Source organism: Carassius auratus, chromosome 21, assembly GCF_003368295.1.
Source record: "Carassius auratus strain Wakin chromosome 21, ASM336829v1, whole genome shotgun sequence".
Lineage (NCBI taxonomy): Eukaryota > Metazoa > Chordata > Actinopteri > Cypriniformes > Cyprinidae > Carassius > Carassius auratus.
Window position 1 is genome coordinate 10,185,786 of NC_039263.1, and position 23,886 is coordinate 10,209,671.

The 23,886-nt window shown below is 34.9% G+C and overlaps 1 protein-coding gene and 1 long non-coding RNA gene across 7 annotated transcripts in view; one reads left to right on the forward strand and one right to left on the reverse strand.

Annotated features, from left to right (window-relative positions):
* Positions 1-23,886, reverse strand: part of LOC113038422 (teneurin-2) — a 226,485-nt gene that overhangs the window by 39,602 nt on the left and 162,997 nt on the right. For all 6 annotated transcript variants that reach the window (XM_026195811.1, XM_026195810.1, XM_026195814.1 and 3 more), the window contains one exon: positions 12,390-12,628. In XM_026195811.1, coding sequence (XP_026051596.1) covers positions 12,390-12,628 — 239 coding nt within the window. The remainder of the gene's footprint in view (positions 1-12,389; positions 12,629-23,886) is intronic.
* Positions 6,250-9,406, forward strand: LOC113038426 (uncharacterized). Its single transcript, XR_003274788.1, has 3 exons — positions 6,250-6,386; positions 6,493-6,503; positions 8,676-9,406. It is a non-coding gene; the product is annotated as an uncharacterized LOC113038426 (long non-coding RNA).

The following is a 23,886-nucleotide window of genomic DNA, read 5'->3' on the forward strand; positions in this document are numbered from 1 at the left end:
GAATAACACTTTGACAGTAGAGGAAACATCTTGATATTTTTGGTCTTCTGTGGTTGAATGGGGATGGTTGGATCAGTTATGGGCCGCACACTGCTCTCATGTCTGGGAGCACAGGCATTACCATTAGTGTCAGTTTGCACTTTTTTTTGCTAATCAAATCTGGAGGAGATCTTCAACAAACTCATTTTCGGTCTGAGAAATAAGCATTAATTATTAAAAGGAAATGTGTTAGATGTGAAATTCATGAGATGCTGCATCTCACTTTATGTAATCTCTATGTATAATTCACCTCTTCAAAGTGATGAATAATATTACCTTCCTAAAGCATGGAGAGAGAAACAGGAAGAAAGAGAAAGAGTGAGAGGACAGACAGGGATACAGATGACAAAAGTATTCCCCTGTCTTGCCTGAGTAAGTCTGCGTCTTCAGACTGGAGTTCTTCTCGGATTTAAAAGCACACTGAGAAAATGAAATCTATAACTGACATGAGCTGCAAAACTTATTTCACTGAGCTGCACCAGCTGAGTTGGTGCTGACAGCAGCACTGCGAAACTGGAACTCTTTCTTCAGCAATCCATTTTGAAAATAGAACCATAATACCTTTTTTGACCTAATGCTTATATGCGTCACATGTTCAGTTTAGGGTTAGAGTGAATTTCAACTGACTCCGTTTCCACTAGAAGTTCTAAAGCAGAGATACTTTAATATGAATCAGACTTGGCTTTTTTATTTGTTTTAATCTTTGAATTCATTTTAATGACATAACCAACTGTGTTTACATTAGGGATTATTTTTAAAGTATGGTTAATATCCACTGCTGTTAAAATATTTCGAAGTCAATTGATAATCATTTTGAGAATGGTCAGTCAGAGTTGGTACTCTGCACTAATGATCCTGCTAGGAAGATTGTTATCCTTACATTATTGCACATATTTTAACATCCAAACCCACAACTGCTTTTTAAACTACTGTTGGTCCACGAGGGGCCTCTCAGAGATCTAACTTGTGTGAAGATGCTGCTGATGTGATCCATGAGACGTACTGACCTCAGGCACGGCCCTGACCATCAAGCCATGAGTAAGTCAACTGATCTTCTTCATGAGCTCACGCTTGCAGTATGACTGCAGAAGAGAGCTGACTCACCTGACAGCATGAGAGATGCTTGGAAATTGAGGACGACACTAAACAGATAGTGCTGTCAGTTTTATGAAACAACTAGACGTGGTCGTCGTGCTGCTGAGGTGCTCAGCGGAAGGTCTCTGGAGGCTTGACAACATGCGTGAAAGTCTGTTGGAGTGCATTACTTTATTTTGATTTTGCTCTGCATAGAAGCCACATCAAATAAATCAAGGGAGACAGTACATCATGTGATTGAATGGTAGTTGTGCACAACATGCAGAAGACACATTCTAATTGACATGATGGAGCAGCTGTCCATCACCTGTCTTACTCTAATGTGTAGTAAGGCTTTTAGAGCACAGCTTCATTTTGGAATAACTTTCCTATCATTTAGGACTAAGTTACAGTAAAATATGTATTCAGGGGTTAAAGCCAAAAAAAATCCTTAAAAAAAAAAAAAAAATCCAGGGGGTGGGGTGGGGAGGTGCAGCACAATGCAAAGCATGCAATGACTGTGGCAACTTTAACATTTGAAAGGATAATATGGCAAAGTTATTGCTTTCTTTTTTCAAACGGATTGAAAGCTGTGTCTTACTTTTGGAAAATTGTGAGCTATGTCACCGCTTATTGACACTAGGAATGTGACAATCCACTTAGCTCACCAGATGAGATAAAATACAGATACTTGGTTCACTAGAACGTGACAATCTTTTAATACTATTTTTACAAAATTTAAATAACAAATTATTTGTTTTTTAATCACAAAAAGTAAAACAATGCAGTTGTATTTAGAAATATTTTAACTAATATCTAGGGCTGTAACTAATGATTCCTTTGGTAATCTATACTGATTATTTTGACAACTGAGTAATCTGATATTTTTTAGTAACACAAACAGACCTAAGTGAAAACCAGGCTTTAGTATGACTATTTATATATAACGATGACGCGATAAAACTGCCTGGTGACGTTTCACTTTACATTGTGTTTAAACAATGTGTAAATCTGTTACATTTTAATATTTGGCCAGTGCATAAATGTTACATCAATTGTCTTTAAGCAGTTCAGTCAATGTACAATGTTGCTGTTTTAGGGGGGTGTGGTTGACTCAAGTGGTTGAAGTTTTATAAAGAATATCTCTTTGGATTTGAGTCTTTGCAACTTTACAGATCTTTTTCATGCACCAAGAGCTTGTAACACTCCAAAGAGAAAGGAAAGATTTAAATCGCATCATATGACCCCTTTAAGCCCTGTGTACTGAATAGATTTGAAAAGGCAGGTTTTTTTCAATGTAATTAAAATGAAGTATAAATAATAAAATACAATAAAAAGGTGACTTTTCTTTTACAATATTGCAATGTGACTTCATATTTTACAACGTGGCTTTTTTTCTTGCATTGTATAATAACAAAAATATATATATATTTTGGAAATATAGGGCTGCACGATTATGACAAAAATCATAATTATCGATTATTCCCTTGAAATTGCAATTGTGATTACTAATTAATATTGTCACAATTTACACTGAATGATGTTTCGACCACTGTTTTATGCAACTGGATGCCGTATTTATATATATATAAACTAGCTGAAAACACTCTAACTGAAAAACTTTTAGTGCTTTCTATTGTATTTAACTTTAAATGTCAACTATACGTCTAATTGGTTTCTTCTTTAAATTCTAAAAAAGTAAAAATATGAATTGTATTTTAATGTTATACTAAAACTAAAATTAAAATAATGAAAAAAACAAACAAACCTTAACCTTATTGACACTCCCAATTGAAATTTTAGATAGAGTGTCATTTGTCCATTTGAGACGAAAAGCAAGAAGAAGAAGACACCTCACGCACGTGCTGTTTGAAAATGACATCAGGAGAGATCTAACAGTTCAGACATTGCATGAATCAGAGGTAAAAAAGATATAAATACTATTAAGTTTCTAACACATGTGTCTTTGCACATCAATGTATCGTCACTAGTTGCAGGGTTTAATTTGGTTTTGTTTGTGTTTTTATTTCATGTTTTAGTTGTTATTCCCATCCACTTCTGTTATATGACTAACAGACTGCAACGGTTTGAGTTAAATATCTTGGTTTGTGTTCTACTGAAGAAACAAAGTCACCTATATCTTGGATGCCCTCGGGGTAAGCAGATAAACATAAAAAATATATTTTATTTTTTGGTGAACTATCCCTTTAAACATGCAGAATAACATAAGTGGACTTTGAACAATTAATTGCCACTTTGAATGATTACGTAATTGTGGCATCTATAATTGTAATCACGATTAGAAATTCGATTAATTGTGTAAACATTTTTTACTTTTACTTACTTACTTAGGGGTTAAACCTAAGGGGGAAAATATGTGTCCTTGAATTATCAAAGTTGACAGTACATGCCATTTTCTTTTCTAATCTTGAGTATTAGAGGAGGACAAATGTGCAGGACTTTTTGAAAAGTAACTGTCAAACATAAAAAAATTGTAAACAGCGCTATTGTTGTGCAAAAAAAGAACAAACAAAAACAAACACACAGATTCTATATTGCACCTAAAGACCATAACTGCCAGTTTCATTAACTACTGTGTTTCCGTCCTTTGGAACATGCTTCTTACCAGAAACTGATATTTGCCCACTGTTCTATTATTTATTAGGCCTTGTGTTGCATTTATACCCAAGAGGGATATGTATGGATGAAACAGGCTGCTCCCTATGGGAACCATTCCAGCAAAAAGCAAATAAATTGCACAATAAGAAGCCGCTTTGAAGTCAAGCTACAAAAGCTGGGAGGGCTAAAAGACGGTCAGCGAACCCAGTGAGAGGAAAGCTCACCAGAGGGTAAGAACCCCCAGAACTTCATCATTCCCTCTCTCTGTCTGGGAACAGCTGCTACCTGGATAAACTGTGTGAATGAAAACAGTCATGCAAGTATGTCCCCGTGGAGCGCACGTGCACACACACACACACACACACACACAGTTGTACCTCAATCAACCTGACGCAACTCATCCTCACTTCACAGCAATCTTCACCTGATGTTACAGAAGACTTGTTTAATGTCTACACAAGGGCTGCACAATTAATCAAAATACAATCAAAGTTGCACTGCAGGCTAGTTCAGTTTAATTAAATAAATCAATAGCCTGCATGCACTGTGCTTTAAAATGAAAGCACAACATTCTTTCGATCTGCAAACATGTATGGAGCTCATGGTCAAGTGGTTTGTTCACAAAGAGAATAACGAGTCTTGGACTCAACCAAAGAAATATGGCATGAAAGTGCAAGAAAAAAAAAAAAAAAAAAAAAAAAAAAAAAAAAATATATATATATATATATATATATATATATATATGTATATATATATATATATATATATATATATATATATATATATGTATATATATATATATATATATGTATATATATATATATATATATATATATATATATATATATATATATAAACACACACACACACACAACAAACAATAACATTTGTGAAATAATACAAATCTCTAGTATTCAATAATAATAATAAATATATATAATAATATTTATATTGTATCATTTTATATAAACTGTATATAAAATAATAATGGCAATAAAAAATGTGTGATGATGATATTATTTTGCAAGTGGTTTGATAGGGGTTAACACCTTGGGGTTCAATCAATGTGGTTTGGTTTGAATAACAATATCCAAAAATAATTATTAATTATTATTAACAATAAATATTATTAACAACAACTATTATTTTGTTTTGACAGTACGCTCTTGTTGGGTATTTTATATCGTGGTGAAATATCACTGCTGATAAAGACTCTTCAGAGTTCTTTTTTGTGGCAATATTGCATTAATATTAATATTATTAAACACATTAAAAATGTATGTTTAGAAAATATAATATTCACTTGGATATTATTGAATATATTTGACTGGGTTATGAATAAACAGTAGTTTAAGAGAAAATGTAATTAAAAGTTGGGTTTGTTTAGTTTGAGGTGTATATTCGCAGGTGGTATGACTACAAATAAACTTTCCTTCGTTTTTGCAATCCCGAGACAATTCCTATCATTTTATTACTGCAAAATAATTACAATATGATTTGTGGCCAGATTACGTGGCCCAACACTCCCCAATCTAAAAACTTTCTGACTGACCAAGAACGAGGAATGCGAAAGTAAAAACACCCCCGGCCTTGAATATCACCTTCAGAAGCAGACACACACACACTATCAGCCTCTCGTTGAAGGTGAAACTGTTGTTTTCATTGCCGCTGATCTCCTTGGAGTGTGTGTGTGTGTGTGTGTGTGCGGCTTTGATGTGTGTGTTTTGATTCGAGGTGCGCGAGTTCTGCTGCTATGAATATAAATGAAAGTCTACAGTGAACCGCCGCACCCTGAGGACCAGCTCCATCTGATTACATCAGCTCACAGTCTTGACTGTTGACCAAAAAACTCTCAAAGCACCCTGGGAAAACTTCCAATCCCTAGATAAAACTCGTCCCAAAATGCCACACAAACACATACTCACAAAAATAAATACAAAATAAATAAAAAATCAAGGATATTGCTTCAGGCATGCAAGGTCTCGGAGTTTAACACACACACACCTCCGTGAACCTCCTGTGTGGGCATGACAAGATGGATCCAATCTATTCCACTCAGCTTGTCAAATACACAGAGCACAACAATCACTCCCTATGGTATAAACGCACACACACGTGCAAATACACCTCTTCTCCCTCTCTCAGTCCTGTGCACCAGCAGAAAAGCCTGATGCTTTGACTGACAGCAGGTATATAGTGATGATGGGGATCCCACAGTCTTCGTCCCGCAATCCAAACATACTGTATGTGCATGCATAGCTCTAATCAAACTATCTCGCTCTCCTGTCACTCAGTGGCTTTAATATTAAGCAGATATCAGAAAGACACAGAATAAAGGGTAAAGTAAATATAAAAGTGAAAGTAAAAAATGAAAAGTGTCATTTTAATCAGCTTGGTGCATGTACGCTGGAGTGTGTCAGTTTGAGTCAGGCAGACGGTGCGGAGCTGCGAGGTGGAGATTGGCTGGTGAACATATTATCTCCACGAGACAGAATCTCCAACATCTCGGGGTGTGTAGGTGTGTGACTGATTGTTGTGTTTGTTTGCGTGGCCGTATGGGCGGAAGAGTGAGCCACGAGGCTGCCGGGGTGCGCGTGAGGACAAATATAAAATGGGCAGGTGACAGTAAATGTCCCTGCTGACAGAGAGTGCTGGTAAGTGGACACATAATGACTCATTCTGACTGACATGCAGCATGTTACCGTAGACCTGACGGAGACTTGACCCGTTTTCATTAACAAGTCACTGTCTCATTGGCAGGAGCTGGAATGGTGAGTCATTACACTTCCTGCTCATGTCGCTCTGCAACTGAATAAATGATGAACAGTCAACATGAAATCAAAGCTAGTACTTCATTAATTCACAATCCTGATCTTAATGTACATGATTCAGCAGCATACAGGAAACAGCTTTTACCGACTTAAAAACCACACTAAAATATGATTTTGATATATAGTGTCGGGAAGGTTACTTTGGAAGTGTAATAGGTTACAGATTACAAGTTGCCCTATTTAATATGTAATAAGTGGTGTAATTATTTCAAGTACTTTATTAAAGTAATGTAACTAATTATATTTGACTACTTTTTGATTATTTTTCTAAACTTTTAACAAGTGTTTTCAACTGTTGGTCATTAAAAAAACTATGGTTGAACTGAACTGAACTATGGTTAACCTTATAGTGGGACTCAACACTGATTACTGTCAGACTTTCAAAATCCTTTATCACTTGAATTAAGATCATAAAAATAAAACTGTAAAGCACAGCCCCCACAAAAATTCAGACTTTAGCACCTCTTCTTACTTTAAAATCATTCTGAGGTTAAATCATATCAAAAGATACAATTTTATAGTTATGATACTGTTTTTGAAATAAAATCTTTGCATAGCTATGACGGAAAACACTGGCATCTAACAAATCCCTGGAAATAAAAAAAGAAAAAAAAGTTAATCTTCAAAAAATGTAGAATATAAATAACCCAAATAGCAAATGAAGCAGTCAAATAAGCCGTATGTGTCCTATTCTGTCTCTAACTCCTGAAATGTCAATGCAATTTGGGAAAGAAATCAATTTAATCTGTATAAGCGTGAAAATATTCAGAGTTAACCCCCTTTGTAATCATTAACATTTTCATAAAAATCTGTAATTTAATTTCCTTTTTTTTCTCAGTAACTGTAACTGATTAAAGTTAGATTTTGTAATTATATTACGTATATGACAGACAGAAACAGAAAAGCTGGGTATATTGCGTTAGACTCACAGACAGCTGACCAGATTTCATTTTGTATAAACAAAATGCAAATAAAGTGACCCGAAATATTGTCATTTTCAATAAGTTTGTTTTCTGTGGACTCACAAGCCAGTGATCAGCTTTCAAGGGTGTGATATATTGTGTCAATAAAATACATATTTTGGTCCGTCTTATATTATTCTTTCACTATACACTGTAAAAACAACTGGTAATTTTCTCCCAGGACTTTAACCATTCATTTTAAAGACATTTCTGTAAACCCTAACACAAAATGCAAAGAAGTGCAAAACTCAAAACACAGGATAAACACCTGTAAAAATCAATAAAGAAAATTATTTCATATTAATACAGTGCATTATGGCCTTTTTTATTTATTTATTTTTTATACAGTGTACATACAGTCTATTTATGGCAAATAAATAATGCCACATAAAGAGTAAATAAACAAATAAATTAAAATAATTGTTATGGATTTAGTCATGTAATTACAGAAATAATCACAAATGTAATTACACACATTTTATTTAATGGAAGTACAATATTTTTTCACAGTAGATGCACTGCATGAAATAATTAACTTAAATGTTATTACATAGTGGTTAAAAACACTTAATGAAAAGTGGGTCCTTTATTTTCTTTAAATATAGAAATCATGATGCAGAATGTTGGTTGGCCTTTATTGGCTTTGACTGTTAAACTTAGCTCAAGTCTGATGTATAGACAAAAATACTAATAATATAATTCAGCTTAATTTTAGTGGATCAATACAAAATCATAGAATAGAGAATTGTAAAGCATTGGCATATCTGCATCAGCCATAACAGACATCGTAAATTCAAACAAATCAGATGAATCAATTAATGTCTCACCTTCATAATTTCCCTTCGAACATTTACTTTCACTCAACAACAGATAATGTATAGAACAGAAATGCATTGTGCATGTCAGTTCATATTGTCGTTAAGTGTTTCTACTCAAGCGGTCGAATCCCTCACTGTCTCATGACAGATTCAGGTCATCCAGACTGTGGCTCTCACTTTACTTTTCATTACGACTGATGTTCATATGCACAGAATGCAACACATTCAGCTATCCGCTGCATCTACGTTTGCGAGGAGGCGGTGGGGGCAGAATACTTCACTTAGCCTTTAAACATCCATCATTTATCCTTTCTTCTTTTATCATCTTTCAGCAATTAGTCCAGATTAGTCACAGTGGCCTTCTGTGCTGAACCCCCACCTCTACACCACCTTCCGCATAAGGACCGCAACACCTGTCTCCTAGCAACCTGCATCCAGATCTCAGGCAAGGGATGCTGCCTCTGACACAAGAATGACAAGACGCACATTCTCTGGTTCAGACATCCAGGAGCTTGATGGTGTAATGGTGCCACGGGTGAGCAGTGGACAAAGCACTGGAATGCTGGATTTCAATAGGAGCGCACTTGGAATGCTAGGACTGGAATTTTATTATTCTATTTACAATGCAAATGTGTTCTGAAGCCAGTTCATATTACTGGCACAGACAAACATTTAAGCTACAGCTCTCTGCTAGTTGGACAACATACAGTATGAAGGTTCAAAACAAATAAAAGGAAAATTATTAAAAAAATGTAGCTTCAAACATGTGACAGATTCTTAAAAATAATTATTCATATAAGTTTCATATGGTTTGGAAAATCTTTTATGATATTTTCAAGAAAAAAATAGGAAACACTTTAGTATAAGGACTCATTTTAATCATTAGTTGCTTATTAGCATGCCTATTATTAACAAACTACATTTAACAACTACATTACTAACTATTAATAAGCAGCAAATTAGTAATGTATTTAGGCAAAGTTTGTAACTAATGGTTTGTTATTAGTCTGAATTGGACCTTAACATAAAGTGTGACTAAAAATAAAATCTAAAAACCACCAATTAATCACCAGTTAAAACAAAACAAATATGAATAAATAAAAAGTATAAAGGTAAAAAGTATAAAAACACCACTGTTCAAAAGCAGTTATAATGTTACAAAAGATTTCTGGGTAACACTTTATAATAACTGCACACTATTAATCATTAATTAAGCATTAGTAAACAGATAATTCATAATTTATAAAGCATTAATAGACAGTAATAAGCAGTTTATAAATACAGATATAAATGTGTTATTCTTGATTTAAAAGCATATCTATAATGTGTTTAATAATTCTATTTTCATACTTTATTCATGATCAATTTATCATTTCTCAATGAAGTATAGCATTATTTACAAACCAGTTATTTAGGAGTTCCCAGTGATTCATAAGATCACAAGAAATGTAGTAAATTCAGGTAGTTATAAAGCATTTAGTAGTGGTCAGTTAACTATTTATGTAAGCTCATCTAAAATGAGTCTAGTTATGCCTTGTAAAGCATTTATAAAGGATATTTAAAGGCTCAGTTATCTTCTAAACAAAAAAGGGAAACAAACACCACACAGTGATACAGAACATAGAAATATTAACAGCCTTTAAATCTCATTTGTAAAAGCTTTATCTTTGGATCTTATGAACCATTGACAACTCCTTAATAACTGGTGTGTAAATAATGCTATACTTAATTTAGAAATGATAAATTGATCATTAATAAATTATGTAAAAACAATTATTAAATACATTATAGATATGCGTTTAAATCAGGTATAAAACATTTATATCTGTATTTAAAAAACTGCTTATAAATGTCTATTAATGCTTTATAAATTATGAATTATCTGTTTCCTAATGCTTAACTAATGATTAATAGCATGCCGTTATTATAAAGTGTTAACTTTCTGTTTCAAATAAATTCTGTTCTTTGAGAGAGAGAGAGAGAGATAGAGAGAGAGAGACTTACAGAACCCAAACTGCATTTAACATATAATAAAGGAATGCATGAGAGATTACTGGAAAATAACTTTTAAATATAATGCCAGACTACTATTATAAATACAAATAAGCATATATTATATAGACTATTATAAACTATTATTTCCTTTGAAAGAGTATACATTACTTAAAATATCCAAGAAAAACAAAACAAAGCACCACTATGTGATGTGAGGTATAGACCAGCAGAACTGCAGCTTTCAGTCCGAGTGTGCATTCAAATCCAAAGTGTTGTGTGAAGTCTGCTGGAAACTTTTCAAGAACCTGTGCGAGTCAGGCATTGAACAGTGTTGCTCAGTGGGTGGTTACAGCTCAGCGGACCAGCCACACATATGCATTAAGAGTCGCATTGTACCGGCACAAAGTCCCTGAGGTTTTGGAATAGTTTACAGAACACTTTACAGGCCACTGCGCACAAGACACACACACAAAAATACACTCTCATTTAAAAACACACTCACATCAAAAGTACCTTGCGCATCTATTCAAAGTGTGTATGTGTGTATATTTATAAATGTCTGACAGTACTGAGGCGAAAACTGACTCGGAAATGTGCACAAGAACTAAAAATAAGGCAGAAGCCAAGTATGCCTGCAAAATAAACAAAGAAAAACAAATGAGATATTGAAATTGTAAACGTGTGGATTATTCAAGCAGGAAAGACAGAATGTTGTTTTCTTCGCTGCTTGGTAAAGGTGCAACTCTCTCTCAGACTGGCACAGACTCAAGGTGCTTGGTGACATTTACAGCCGACTGTGTTTCTGGAAGGGATCCGACTCTTATCGGACTCAACACGCAGTCTCTTTCGCCTTTCCTTACCATTCAAGTGCAACACTCAGCCACGAAAATACACAAAAATGTGTGTGTGTGTTTGGGAGGGGGTGTCTTTTTTTTTACAAATTCACTTGAGGATGTATCAGAACAACAACACAACTTTTTGCTTGAACTCAACCTAAATCTTTTTTTTTATAAAAAGAGAGGAACTTTAGATTTTAAACTAAGCAACACTCCCTGCAGAGAGGTCCTTTGATAAGCCCAAATACATCTGAATCACAGCTCCTATCAAACGGCAGGTGAATCACATGCTACCGAACGTGCACATGCTGAGGCTCCTTCCGCCCCTCTGCGTGGGTATTTGCTTTGCTGCAATTGTACCACAACAATTACACACATCAGTGGTTTATCAAAGACGCTTTGAAGTGCTTCGTTCTTCGTGATAAATGTCATTCTTCTGAGTGAGTCATCTCAGGGTCATTCTTTGCGCTTTGAAAGGCCATGGTGTGCTAGATGACACTGAGCACTGCCCGGCAAAACCTCTGCTAACTACGCTAACTCGTGCTCATGGCATTTAAGGAGTGTCTAATTAAATTAATTGATGTATCATGCCGTGGTTGCTGACTTATTGTTTAGACAGCAATAAATGATCCATCAAGCATCCATGAATTCAGTTCAGGACCTAATTATGCATGATTGAATTGTAAAATGTGAATTAAATATCACAGTTTGCATCATGATAAATTGCTTGAAAAGTGACTTGTATGCTAAGAAAGTTTCACTGATCACAACTGAATCAATCACTCAGCAAAACAAATTCAATGCAAGTTTGCAATTAATTTTAATTAATGATGTCAAATGATTAATCGTGATTAATCACATCCAAAATAAAAGTTTTTGTTTACATAATGTGTGTGTATATTGTGTATATTTATTATGTGTGTATATATATATATATATATATATATATATACACATACACACACACACACACACACAAACACACACATTTTTCTTAAACATTTACATGCATGTGTGTACTTATATATACATATTTAATATATAAAGCACATACACTTTTATTTTGGATGCGATTAATCAAGATTAATTGTTTGACAGTGCATAAAATAAAAACCCCTTCTGAACAACTGGGGATGCTTCCACTGTAGCAGATTCCAGTTGCATTTTAATTGGGGACAAAATCATCCATGACAAACAATGATTTGAAGGACATACCTATGACATAAGACAGCAGGACAGCCAGCAGCACAGCGGCTGCGATCGCAGACACAGCAGCGCATTTCCAGCTGCAGTACTTGGAGGGCTTCTTCAGCTTGAAGGAGCTCCTGGAGAACGTGTTTCTGGGTAAGAGCCGGGGCGGTGGGGAGTAGACGGTACCACCGGTCAAGGGATAACCTGGTGAAGAGCTGCTGAACAGAGGAGTGCTCCCAGATGGCGTCTTGAAAAGAAAGTGTCTACAAGAAGAAATAAAGAAGAAAGAATGATAACCTTTTAAACCAACAGAAGAAAAATATTTTTCTTATCTTACTTCTAGACTAAATGTTCTGAAAATCGTCAATATAACCCACAGCTTTACTGGACTTTGATAAATCTCATAACAATCTTCTTAAATGAGCTGAATGACTAAAAAAAGCCCATTTAAGCTTATTTACTGGCTAACTCTGGGGAGTAGGCTATTTGTTTCATTCACATTTTCCAGAAGCTCATGTTATTCATTTTGTTCTCATGCTGTAGTTTTCTAACAACCAGTTCAATTTGTACAATAATGGCTTTAAATGAGGCTCATTTAACACAACTCTGGCCATTTAAAAAGTATTAGGCATTAGACTACTACTTTGTGTACTAGCAGAGAAGACTGAATACATCATAAAGACAACTCGCATCGAATGGTCAGCAGAGAGAATTGATTTTTGTTGTTGTTAAATCCCCGTGCTCAGTAGGATACTGAATAACAGTTGTAAGCACCTTGGACTGTATCGAACCTTTATAATTCAAAAGATTATCACCATCAGACATAACACAAGAGGTCATGGTGATGATAAAGTGCTCAGCAAAGCACCAGTTTGCTGAGACATGGAGGGCAATGTTATTGCAAATAATGCAATAACATTGGAGTCAAAGGTGGGCTAAAAGGGGGAACATGTGTGTGCGTGTTTGGGGATGGGGGCAGATGGGATGGGGATGAAAGCAGATGACAGTTGACCAGGAAGCTTTGATGAGCACTAGGTTTGGCTCAGACTGAGGTCCTATGCTAAATCAGCCTTAGATCTTTGTCCATGTGTCTTGCTCGGGACAGGCGGTCCACTCTGACTCCAACAGGCCTCTCTGTCGCCCCCCTGCAAGGCATCCAACTGCTCCCTGCTGCCCACAGCCAGAACAACCCATGAACACTGGGGTCTGTTTGTTTTTTCAATGTTTTTGAAGTCTCCATTATTTAATGAAATATTATTAAATTAAATATTCTAACACGTTTTAAAGTGTAATTGATTTTTAGCTAAATTCTTTAGCAGCCTTTACTCCAGTCTTCAGTGCCACATGATCCTTCAGAAATGTTGATTTTATGCCCAATTAGCGTTTATTATTTCTATGCTGAAAACACTTGTGCGGCTTAATATTTTTGTAGAAACCATGATTCCTTTTATTCAAGTCTTTGATAAATAAAATAATAACTGCATATTATTATGTCTTTCCTGTCTCTTTGATCAGTTGAATGTGTCCTTGCTGAATAAAAGAATATAGATGAATAAAAGTATTGGAGTGCCAAGTATTAATTTGTAAAAAATAAAAATAAAAATAAAAATAATAATAATAATCCAAACTTTGGAATAGTAGTGTAAAAAAACTTTTTTCCATGGAACCAAAATGTTTAAGGATTTTTTTCTCTATAATGAAGGAATAAATTAATTGTTTGTCAAGCATGGCCCACTATAATCATAATATGAAAGTGGTCAATATGACATGCATTTTATTCACAAATCAATATATTAATGGCACTGGTTCCTGCATGCCACATGACACATAACTGCCAGTTGTGCCAGAACAATTTTGACTGAATATCAATTGAAATTTCCAACTGCTTCTCTCATAAATCTATTGTATGTGTTCAGATGACTCTAGATTATTACCTTTCAGAAAGTGTTTTTTTTCTTTTCTTTTTTTAGCTTGTCAGGCCCTGGTCACTGTATTCTTTACATGCATGGGAAAAAAAGCTTTTGAACTGCTCTTCTGAACTTCTTTTCAGGTCCGGAGAAGAAAGAAAGTCCGGAGTTTGGAAAGACATGACGGTGAGAATAAAGGATGGAATTTTCATTTTAGTTTGAATTGTTCTCTTGTCTGCGTTTGGTTGCTACTGTTCATTTCAGCACTGGAAAGAAGTAACAGGTTGTGAAATGGCACTGTCAGGTTCCTGCGCAGCTGTGGGTCGAATTCACAGCAGAATAAGTGGGTGAGTTTGAACTGTGTTTTTCATTCGAGCTGGATGAGAGCAGTGAAGTGGGTAGAGAGAAAATCTGTCATTCCCTACTCCGCTGCTTTTACTTTGTGCGTGTGGCCTCGCACTAAACAGTGCAATCTTGCTGTGCAGTCACGGTCATCTGTGGACAAGCTCTGACTCAAGGTAACTCATTCAAGCCTTTATCATTCATCTGAAAGCAGCCAGACAATCCCCCCCCCCCATTCTAGCTTAATAACACACATCACAGAATATGAAACATTGTTTTTCCATAGCAGGGACTTGCTATGTGTCATCATAATAGTATACAAGGAGAAAATCTTAAAATAAATAATGCAGTTCAAAATCTATATTTAAAGAGCAGATAATATCCGGGAAATGCTTTGAAGTCCAAACATATTTCATCATATGGCTTGACAGACGTGTTAGATAAATCAACTTAAGAGAAGCGTTAAAGCCAGACATCGGGGCCATGTGAATAATCGACCCTCTAGGCCAAATTACATTACACTGAAGAGGAGAGATGTGTGAAAGGGAGACGGGGATGGATAAATGGAGAAAGGCTGAAAAGGAACGAGAACTAAGCGGCCCATAAAAGCGTTAGAGTAGGAATATATTCATACTGTGACCCACAGTCATTAACCCCTGAGCTACATCTACAAGGTAATGGAAACAACACTTAGGTTCGGTTTACACACATACACACAGTGATTAATGAGCACACATACAGAGACAGACAGGACAGACCCTGTGGCTATCAGGCATGTGAGTCAAAGCTGCATCATATCTGGCGGACACTAATTGCAAAATGGCAAGCAGAAGGAAAATTAATTGATATTCCATCTTATCTTTTTAAGTGTCGCTGTGCTTTTCACAAGAAGGTTTGAAGATTATACAACATTAAAGAGACCAATCTATCTATCTATCTATCTATCTATCTATCTATCTATCTATCTATCTATCTATCTATCTATCTATCTATCTATGTATTCTTTTAATAAAATGTTTGTAATTTTTAACTTTAATTTTAAACAACTTGTGTTGTTAAACATACATATATATATATATATATATTTACTACCAAGTCAATACTTACATTTTAAAAATGATACCAGTCTTTTCATAGTACCAGTAGTACGAAATACTGACTCACTGACAGACAGCTGCTTTCAAAAGCTCCCATATTTTTGTAAGTGTACAGCATCAAAGATTTCAGGTTAAAACGTGTTTTTGCAGGACCGAGCATTGTAGCCAATGAAAGATAGGGTTGTTGAGCATGTGAAGGCAACAGCCAATCAGAGGTGTGTAAGTGAGAACCACCAAAGTTTAATCAGCTTGAGCCAACAAAGTAACCAACAAAGTGTAAACAAGATATTAACATGAACTGAACTGATAATAGCTTCACAAATTATAAAGCAGAGTCTTTGCTCACTTCCTGTTCATAAACCATTTAAATAAAAGTTATTTTTCATGCTAAGTACACTGTAATGTCTCTAAAGATGACTGTATAAAACTGTGGAAATGAATCTGACATTGCGATGTTTGATAATGTGATAACCTGAGGAATGGATAGGACAAAACCAATTTGATGTGTCAGAACAGATCTGTGCAATTAAGTCTTGCAGCATAAGTGGACTAGACCGACCACTTGTTCTGTTATCTGTAATTTGTTTCTTTGTTATTATCACAGTATTACAATAATTTATGTTATTATTGTTAAATTTGATTGGTTCAATACAATAGCTGCTTTTTAGGCAGAACAGTTCTTGTTGCTTAACCGGTCCATTCTGTGCCGATCCAGGCAATTCGGTTTCATGTACCACTGTGGGGATGATAACAAAGCGTGTCAGTTGTTGCTTTCATAAGGCTGGTGTTTACATACAGTATTAAATGTAAATGGCAATTCAAATATGGATGACGATTAGATATTTCTGTTTATTTTGCTTAAATAGCACGCTTGGTCAACTACAGAGCGAAACCGATAGCTGAGAACAGTTTCTAACCTTGGCTTGTGGAGCCGCGTTAAGCTGAGACATAACTGGAATCATTCGTTGTTGTTCTTAGAATGGTTTGGCTGATGGGGTAAAAGCCACAAATTTTTACACAATTAATATTTGAAGACTATATGCTACTGTTTTAATGTATCTTCTTAAATTATTAATAGCATTAAAATCGCTTTTACTATGGTACCGAGAACCAAAGGATTTTACTGGTACTGGTACCTAATAATGAATTGTAGGTACTGTGACAACACTAAAAACAACTTTAAAAATTACTTATTACAAGGAAATTTGGCCCCTGGGTTAAGAGTTTGGGAAAAAACAACAACATAATAATTGTATATATATATATACACATGTAAATATACACATTTATACACATAAGAAAATCTGCTAAGCATTAACAAATTTACATTATCAAATTAACAAATCTGCTTAAGGTTTTTTTTTTTTTTACTTCTATCATAAAAATCACAATGATTCCTTAAAATGATGTTCAAGCGTTTATCCCAGTTTACTGTAATATGAATTCCTAGAGATTCTTCATATCACAGTAGATTTAAATTAATCCCAATGTCAAGTTTCTGCACATTTTTATTTGTAAAAAAAAAAGTAAAACTTGTGTAAGCAAATAAACAGCAGCGAACCAATGAGGGAATGCTCAACCTACAGGGACATCTCTCCAGCGAACCATCCACACCAAGCAGCGCAAACAGAGCACGACCGAGAAAAATGGCAATAAGCAAAAACAAGTCAAAGCTGCAAAAAATCTCACTTTCACAGTAAACACCTTTTCTCTCCTCCTCTGGGACAGAAGGAAAAGTCCAGAGCAATTAACAAGCAAACATAAGATTTTAACAGGGAACACAAACATCTCTCAAGATGAATTAGAATTCCACACGAATATATAAACAGTCTGAAATGTCCAAAACATTCAGCCTAATTGGGATTTCCGATTCGGCGACAATGCCTCTGGTTTGGTGTTCAACATCTTTTACAGGGTCAAGGTCTTTTGCTGTTTGCATGTAATGACCAAAATATATGGTCACTTCATAGATGCTGTTTATTTCCACAAACTCAAAATATGATAAATGTCTACAGGAGGCCCAGCCAACAAAAAATGGTTTTATGTGGAGGTCCATTGAAAGCTCACTAGAGACTCTCTCACTCTCATACAGCACATCGATGATCGATCTACTGCCGTCCTCAATATAAGATGCAGTGGCAGCATTCAGAAGCCTCAAACTGAGGCTGTTACATTCTGTCCACTTTATTCTCATCCATCTCCAGCTAGTGAAGTGTCTAGATAAGAGCTATTCCCATCCACTTAAGAAAATAATGTCGCACAACACATCTCCATTTTGTACCAACTGGCAATTGAAGCATCCACACTTTGGCCATTGAGAGTGAGGAAAAACAGCATTTCAAGTGAGTCTGAAATTGCTTTTTTAATACACAACAATGTCACAAAAGTACATAATGCTCAGTTCAGATTAAATGTTAACCCATGTAAACATAAATCCCATAAAAGACAGAATTAATGCATGCACAGAGATATTAAAGGATTTGTACATTATACTGTAATGTATACTGTATAATGTCAGGCCTATACAGCAGCGTCTCTAGCCACTGAAATCCTAGGGCTCAACAGTGAGGTAATATTTCAGTTTCAGTTATATTTCAAGTGTAGATTTGTTCTTGCCTCCCCACAAATTTCAAAGAACCACCACAGAAGTATATTTATTTTACTCATGTTTTTATATGTCAGAAAGTAAATTAATATTTTTTTTTTAATACTTTTTATTTTTATTTCTCAAGGATGCATCCATGTTATTAAAAGATTTGGTAACACTTTCTATGAAGCCCATATTTATAATACATTATAAGGGTGTTCCTTAGGCATTATAACTTGGACAATAGCATTTAAATTAGGCCTTTAAAACTGAATGCACAGTTGCAATGGATTCAATGTACCGATACACATGCTCCCTACTGTTTACATTCACTTAAGACGTAATCAACATCACTTTGTGTGTAATTGTCCTTTCATGCGAAGTGAAAGAGTAGCTACTCACTTGCTGTGAGATGCACTTTCTGTGTGTATATGCTTCAGTGTCTGCGCTCTGAAAACTGGACCCAATTGAACTCTCTTTTCTGTTATCAGATTTATCCATATGTCTGCTTTTTTCTTAATCCCACATTTTTTTTACATTTTATAAGGAGTACAGCAAGTGTATTTTAGCTTATGTCCCGCAGGTTCAAATGTATGCATCTAACCTCCGAACCACGCAACAGATTTGTTCTGAATGAATCTCTTCCCAAATTGTCCCTCCCTAACATTTTCACCTTGTTTCTATTCGTTGAAGAAAATGTCAGTAGATTTACATCATTGATTTTGGCATTCAAAAATAGTTTTAAGTTCGTTATTGTCTCATTGTCATCGGTGAAAAAAATGTAGTTGACGACAATTATGACAAAAACTAAATCAACACTGGTTATAACTAAATTACACATGCAATTACAGATGCTTGTCTAATGTTCTGGTTCAAAGAGAGTTATCACCTCTGCTGTCTTCTCCAGCGCTAGCAGGGACAGTCATCAACTTTGTCTTTGAGCTTCAAACAGATTCCAAAGGGAAGGGACGATTCCCCCATCCCCACGGAGAGCTACTAACCATGAGCCAGACTTAATCAAAAGTCACAATACACATAGGAAAGGACATTGACTTGATTTATTCAACTGTTCCAAAATGTATATAGTGTATTACAGTATTGTATGCATGTTCCTAGGACATAGTAGCTTAGTTGTAACTCTGTAGTACTATAGTGAAGCTCCAATTACTTGGATCTAGATAAATAAAAGTATCAGTGCCCTAATGTTTTCCAAACCCTGGCATTTAAGGTATCAAAATGACTTCTGATTTCTGGGTTAATGGTGTATATTATGTCACTATAATTTGCACTATGCCCCTTTTTTTTAACATACTTTTACTTAATATTGGACAAATCCTCCAGACCACCATAAACCATGCAAATAACTCTTCCGCTCAAAATCCACACCTCTACACTGGTCAGTCTGCCAAAGATAGGTGTAACTGGTAGACCCTTAAAAATCCCTAACCTGAGAAAGTTTTGGTGGAGATCAAGGGCTTGGAGGGAAGCCCTGGCCACACTCCTGCAGCTGAGGGTGAGCTTCAACTGGCCACTGGATATTATGTGGAACTAATGGACATTTTCCAAATGGACTTAATGGACATGTGACAACACCATATATAATGGACTATATAACTTGACATTTTTAAGAACTACACAGCACCATGTAAGTAGTTAGGTGTGGAGTGTTATTTGAGTGTTCCCTGTGAGGCTAATATTAATTTTGATGTGAGCTAGGTAATTTCAACTGAAAAAAGGGCAATGTTTACATGTTTTCGCATTCACATTTCACATTTGATTGATGGTCCCCTTACTCTAAGTCTTATATTACACTAAAAATAGTTCAAAGCAAATGTGTCATAGTACACATTCACCTGATCTGATCTTATGTCTGTTTGAAAAAAATAATAATAATTATATATATATATATATATATATATATATATATATATATATATATATATATATATATATATATATATATATATATATATTATTACTATACTTATAAGTGGTATTTGATTGCTTTAAAATAGCATAAGAAATCTGGCAAGATATGAGACTTATAATGCATTATTACTATGAGAAATATAATTCATTATAACATAAGTGGATGCAACATGTTCACTGTGTGTTTTAAATCATCATACTCTTAAAAGCTATACACACAAATAAGTAAATATATAAATAATGAATATACATTAAAACTGTTCTTATGAATATTCATAATATGATAACATATTATTATTATCTTTATTATTTTAATAATGTGATATGAATTCATAATAATGCCTTAAGAATACCATTATAATGTATTATAAATATGGGAATCTTAGAAAGTGCTTAAATGGTGCTTAAAAATCATTCATATACAAAAAAAAGAAAATTGTTTGTCGAAAATATATTAGGCAGCTCATCTATTTTTAGCTGTGATAATAAGAAATGGTTCACAAATGATGTTTCTTCAAGAATGATTTCTGGAGTAATGGTTGATAAAAAAAAATCAGCTTTGCTTTCACAGGAATATAATTCATCTCAAAATATATTAAAATAGAACACAGTTATTTTAAATGTTAATAATACATCAAAATATTTCATATTTTATTGTAATTTTGATCAAACAAATTGGCAAGCATAACCACAATCAAAAATAAATACACTAAAATGTATTTGAAACATATTTATTTTGTTAATACTAGGGCCGGGACTTTAACGCGTTAATTGAGATTAATTAATTGCCCAAAAAATAACGCGTTAACTAAGATTCATTAATTACAGAAAAAAAAATCCCGCATTTTTAATAACTTATTTTTGCACCGCGGAACGTTTCTCATTGGATGAGTTTCGGCGGGACCGATTATACTGGAGCACCAACTAGCGTTCGCATATCACCGCAGCAGCACATCGAGTCTCAAGTATCATCTCAACGCAAAACATATAGCAGCTAGCATGGACTTTATGTTGAACTATGTATTATTTTGTTGGTGCAACTGGCAGTTTATGTTGAACTCTTTATTGTTTTGGCCAAGGTTATTGAGAGTTGGACTTAGTATGTTATGGCCTCTGAAGCAACAGAGAGATGTTTTCTAATAGTCAGTGTTTCCAATGTTCTGAATGTAATTGACAGTATTGTGTTTTACTTAAAAAAAACACTTTACAGAAGGTTCCAGCACCTATAAGCTTCCTGAATTTCTGAAATGTACTATTTCTAAATTGTTTCTAAATATGCTATTGCTACACTTAATGGCAAAAATTGCACTGGTCTGCTAGACTTGGTTGAACAAAAATAAACAATATTTTGTTGCTTAAGCTTATGTATTCAGTCATTATTCAATTGTATACTATAAATCCATGTGAAAAAAAAAATACTTCTCACTGTTCTCAGGTCAAATATTTATATGCGATTAAAATGCGATTAATTTCAATTAATTAATTACAAAGCCTCTAATTAATTAGATTATTAGATTATTAATTAGATTAATAGATTAGATTTAATTTTTTTTAATCGAGTCCCGGCCCTAGTTAATACATTAACATATTTATAAACTTTTAGCATATTAAACAGGTATACTTAAAGTCAGCTAAATTGGAACAACTCATTTTGTACTTAATGCAGTTTAATTGTGCAGAAATAGAGCTGAAGTCCAACCTATGATATGCATAAGTATATTTGATTGATATATTTGATCTTTCATTTAATCACAATATTATTTAAATATACAATCTACATCAATACTGACACTAAAATACATTTTAAGCTTAATATTAAGAAGTATTTCAAATAAAGTTTAAATATTATTTTTATACCAGTTAGGCTCGAGGAATATGTCAGTAAACATGTTAATAGATTTGAACTATACTTATATGAAATCAATGTAATTAAATCAATTTGAGATTATAAATTTTAAATATATTACTTTTTTACTAGGAAAGATTCTACAGAAACATCAAAAAAATATAGGCACCAAGACTCTTGAATGGTAGTCTATATATCTTCTGCTACCTCTGAACTTGTAGTACTCTCAGCTTAACAAGTTTTACCATGCTTCAAAATTTCCACAGATTACTACCAGATTACAACCAAACACAAAAAAACCTGGTTCATTTATATATCTGGCGACAAACAAAAGTTGTTAGCGATAGCTGAGATTCAGACTAGGAAAGGCAACTATTTCTTTGCAGTATTTTTCCGCTGAGAAGTTAGAGGCCTGTTAGGGGATGACAAGTCATGTGCAGAACAAGTGAGAGAAATGACACCGGTGTTTCAAACAAGCCCACGGGGAGAGCGATAGAAGGGAAAAAGAAAAGAAAACGACAGCAGGCAGACACACAAAGCTCTTCCCTGACGCCTAACAGAGAATCTTCTCCCATTTCCGTCCACTAAGATGGAGCACACCGTCATTAGCTCCAGCTCAGGGGGGCACTGCAGGAGTTTTAGCCCAAGTAAACCACCTCTAATTGGGCTCCGTCTCTGTGGCAGGCCCAGTTTTTTTCCGGATAAACACTGAGCTTCCTAAACACGAGGCTGAAATCTCGAGACTATAGAGGAGAGCTCCCAGAGCTCAAGTGTTCAGTGCACTCTGATACTGCGCTATTAACACACACTCAGTTGAGATTTTGATGGTGGTGTGACGTCCGGGAGGAAAACAGTTTGAAAAAAAAAAAGAGTTTCTTCTCTCTGCTGCTACTCAGAACTGGGCCATTTCTTATGCACTTGACGGGAGATGACGATGGAGATCATATTTCATAAGATAATTAGTCTTGCATAGCTAGACACCGTGAGCATCTGGAGTTTCCCCTCTGTGCAGAAGAAACTGTAAGAGCATCGAACGAGTCTATTCATGTAGACCAATAAGCTTGGAAAAACTTGTGAGACTGGCCAGCACAACAAAATGGTTTATTTTCATCTGTCACCGAGAGATTTAAGACATTGATATTAAGAGTAAGAAACACACTCTCCTATCTATTTGTAATTTGGTTGGGAAATCTGATATTTGTTTTATTGAATCAGTTTAATCTGATGGTTTGTTTAGCAAATCAGTTAATTGAGCTTAATTTTGAGTAGTCTCAGCATCAGACGTCACATGGGCGACCGTTGGCTATGGGACACAAAAGTCAAAACACGAGTGTCGAAGTCATCATCAGATTGGTTGAATTATACAGGATTTTCGGGAGTCGTGTGTGTTGCATTCTTTAAGGTTCCTCCTGGAAACAAAGATTACGTGCTGCCAAACACCTTCACGAAAGAAAAATAGTCATAGTGTTTACAACTGTGATGACAAGCGCTTATCAAATGCTGGGTTTTCAAAAGTATGTGAATTTTTTTAAGTTTGCGGCATATATATAAAAAATATGTCTGAGAGGTATACATACCGTTCTGTTACTGTGGTGAAATTTGCATGCCCCAAAACGTGCCGCTGAACGAAACGAACTGTGATTGGTTGTTTGATGTGATGGTCAATCTGCCTCATGACCGGACCTTGGCCTAAGAAAGCTGCTATGAATTCCAGACCTTCAGTCATCAGTCTGAAGGTCTGGCTACACAAGACTAAATTTTGAGCTACAGGCAAAACAAGTGAAAAATGTCAGTTCTCTATAGTTAAATAGTA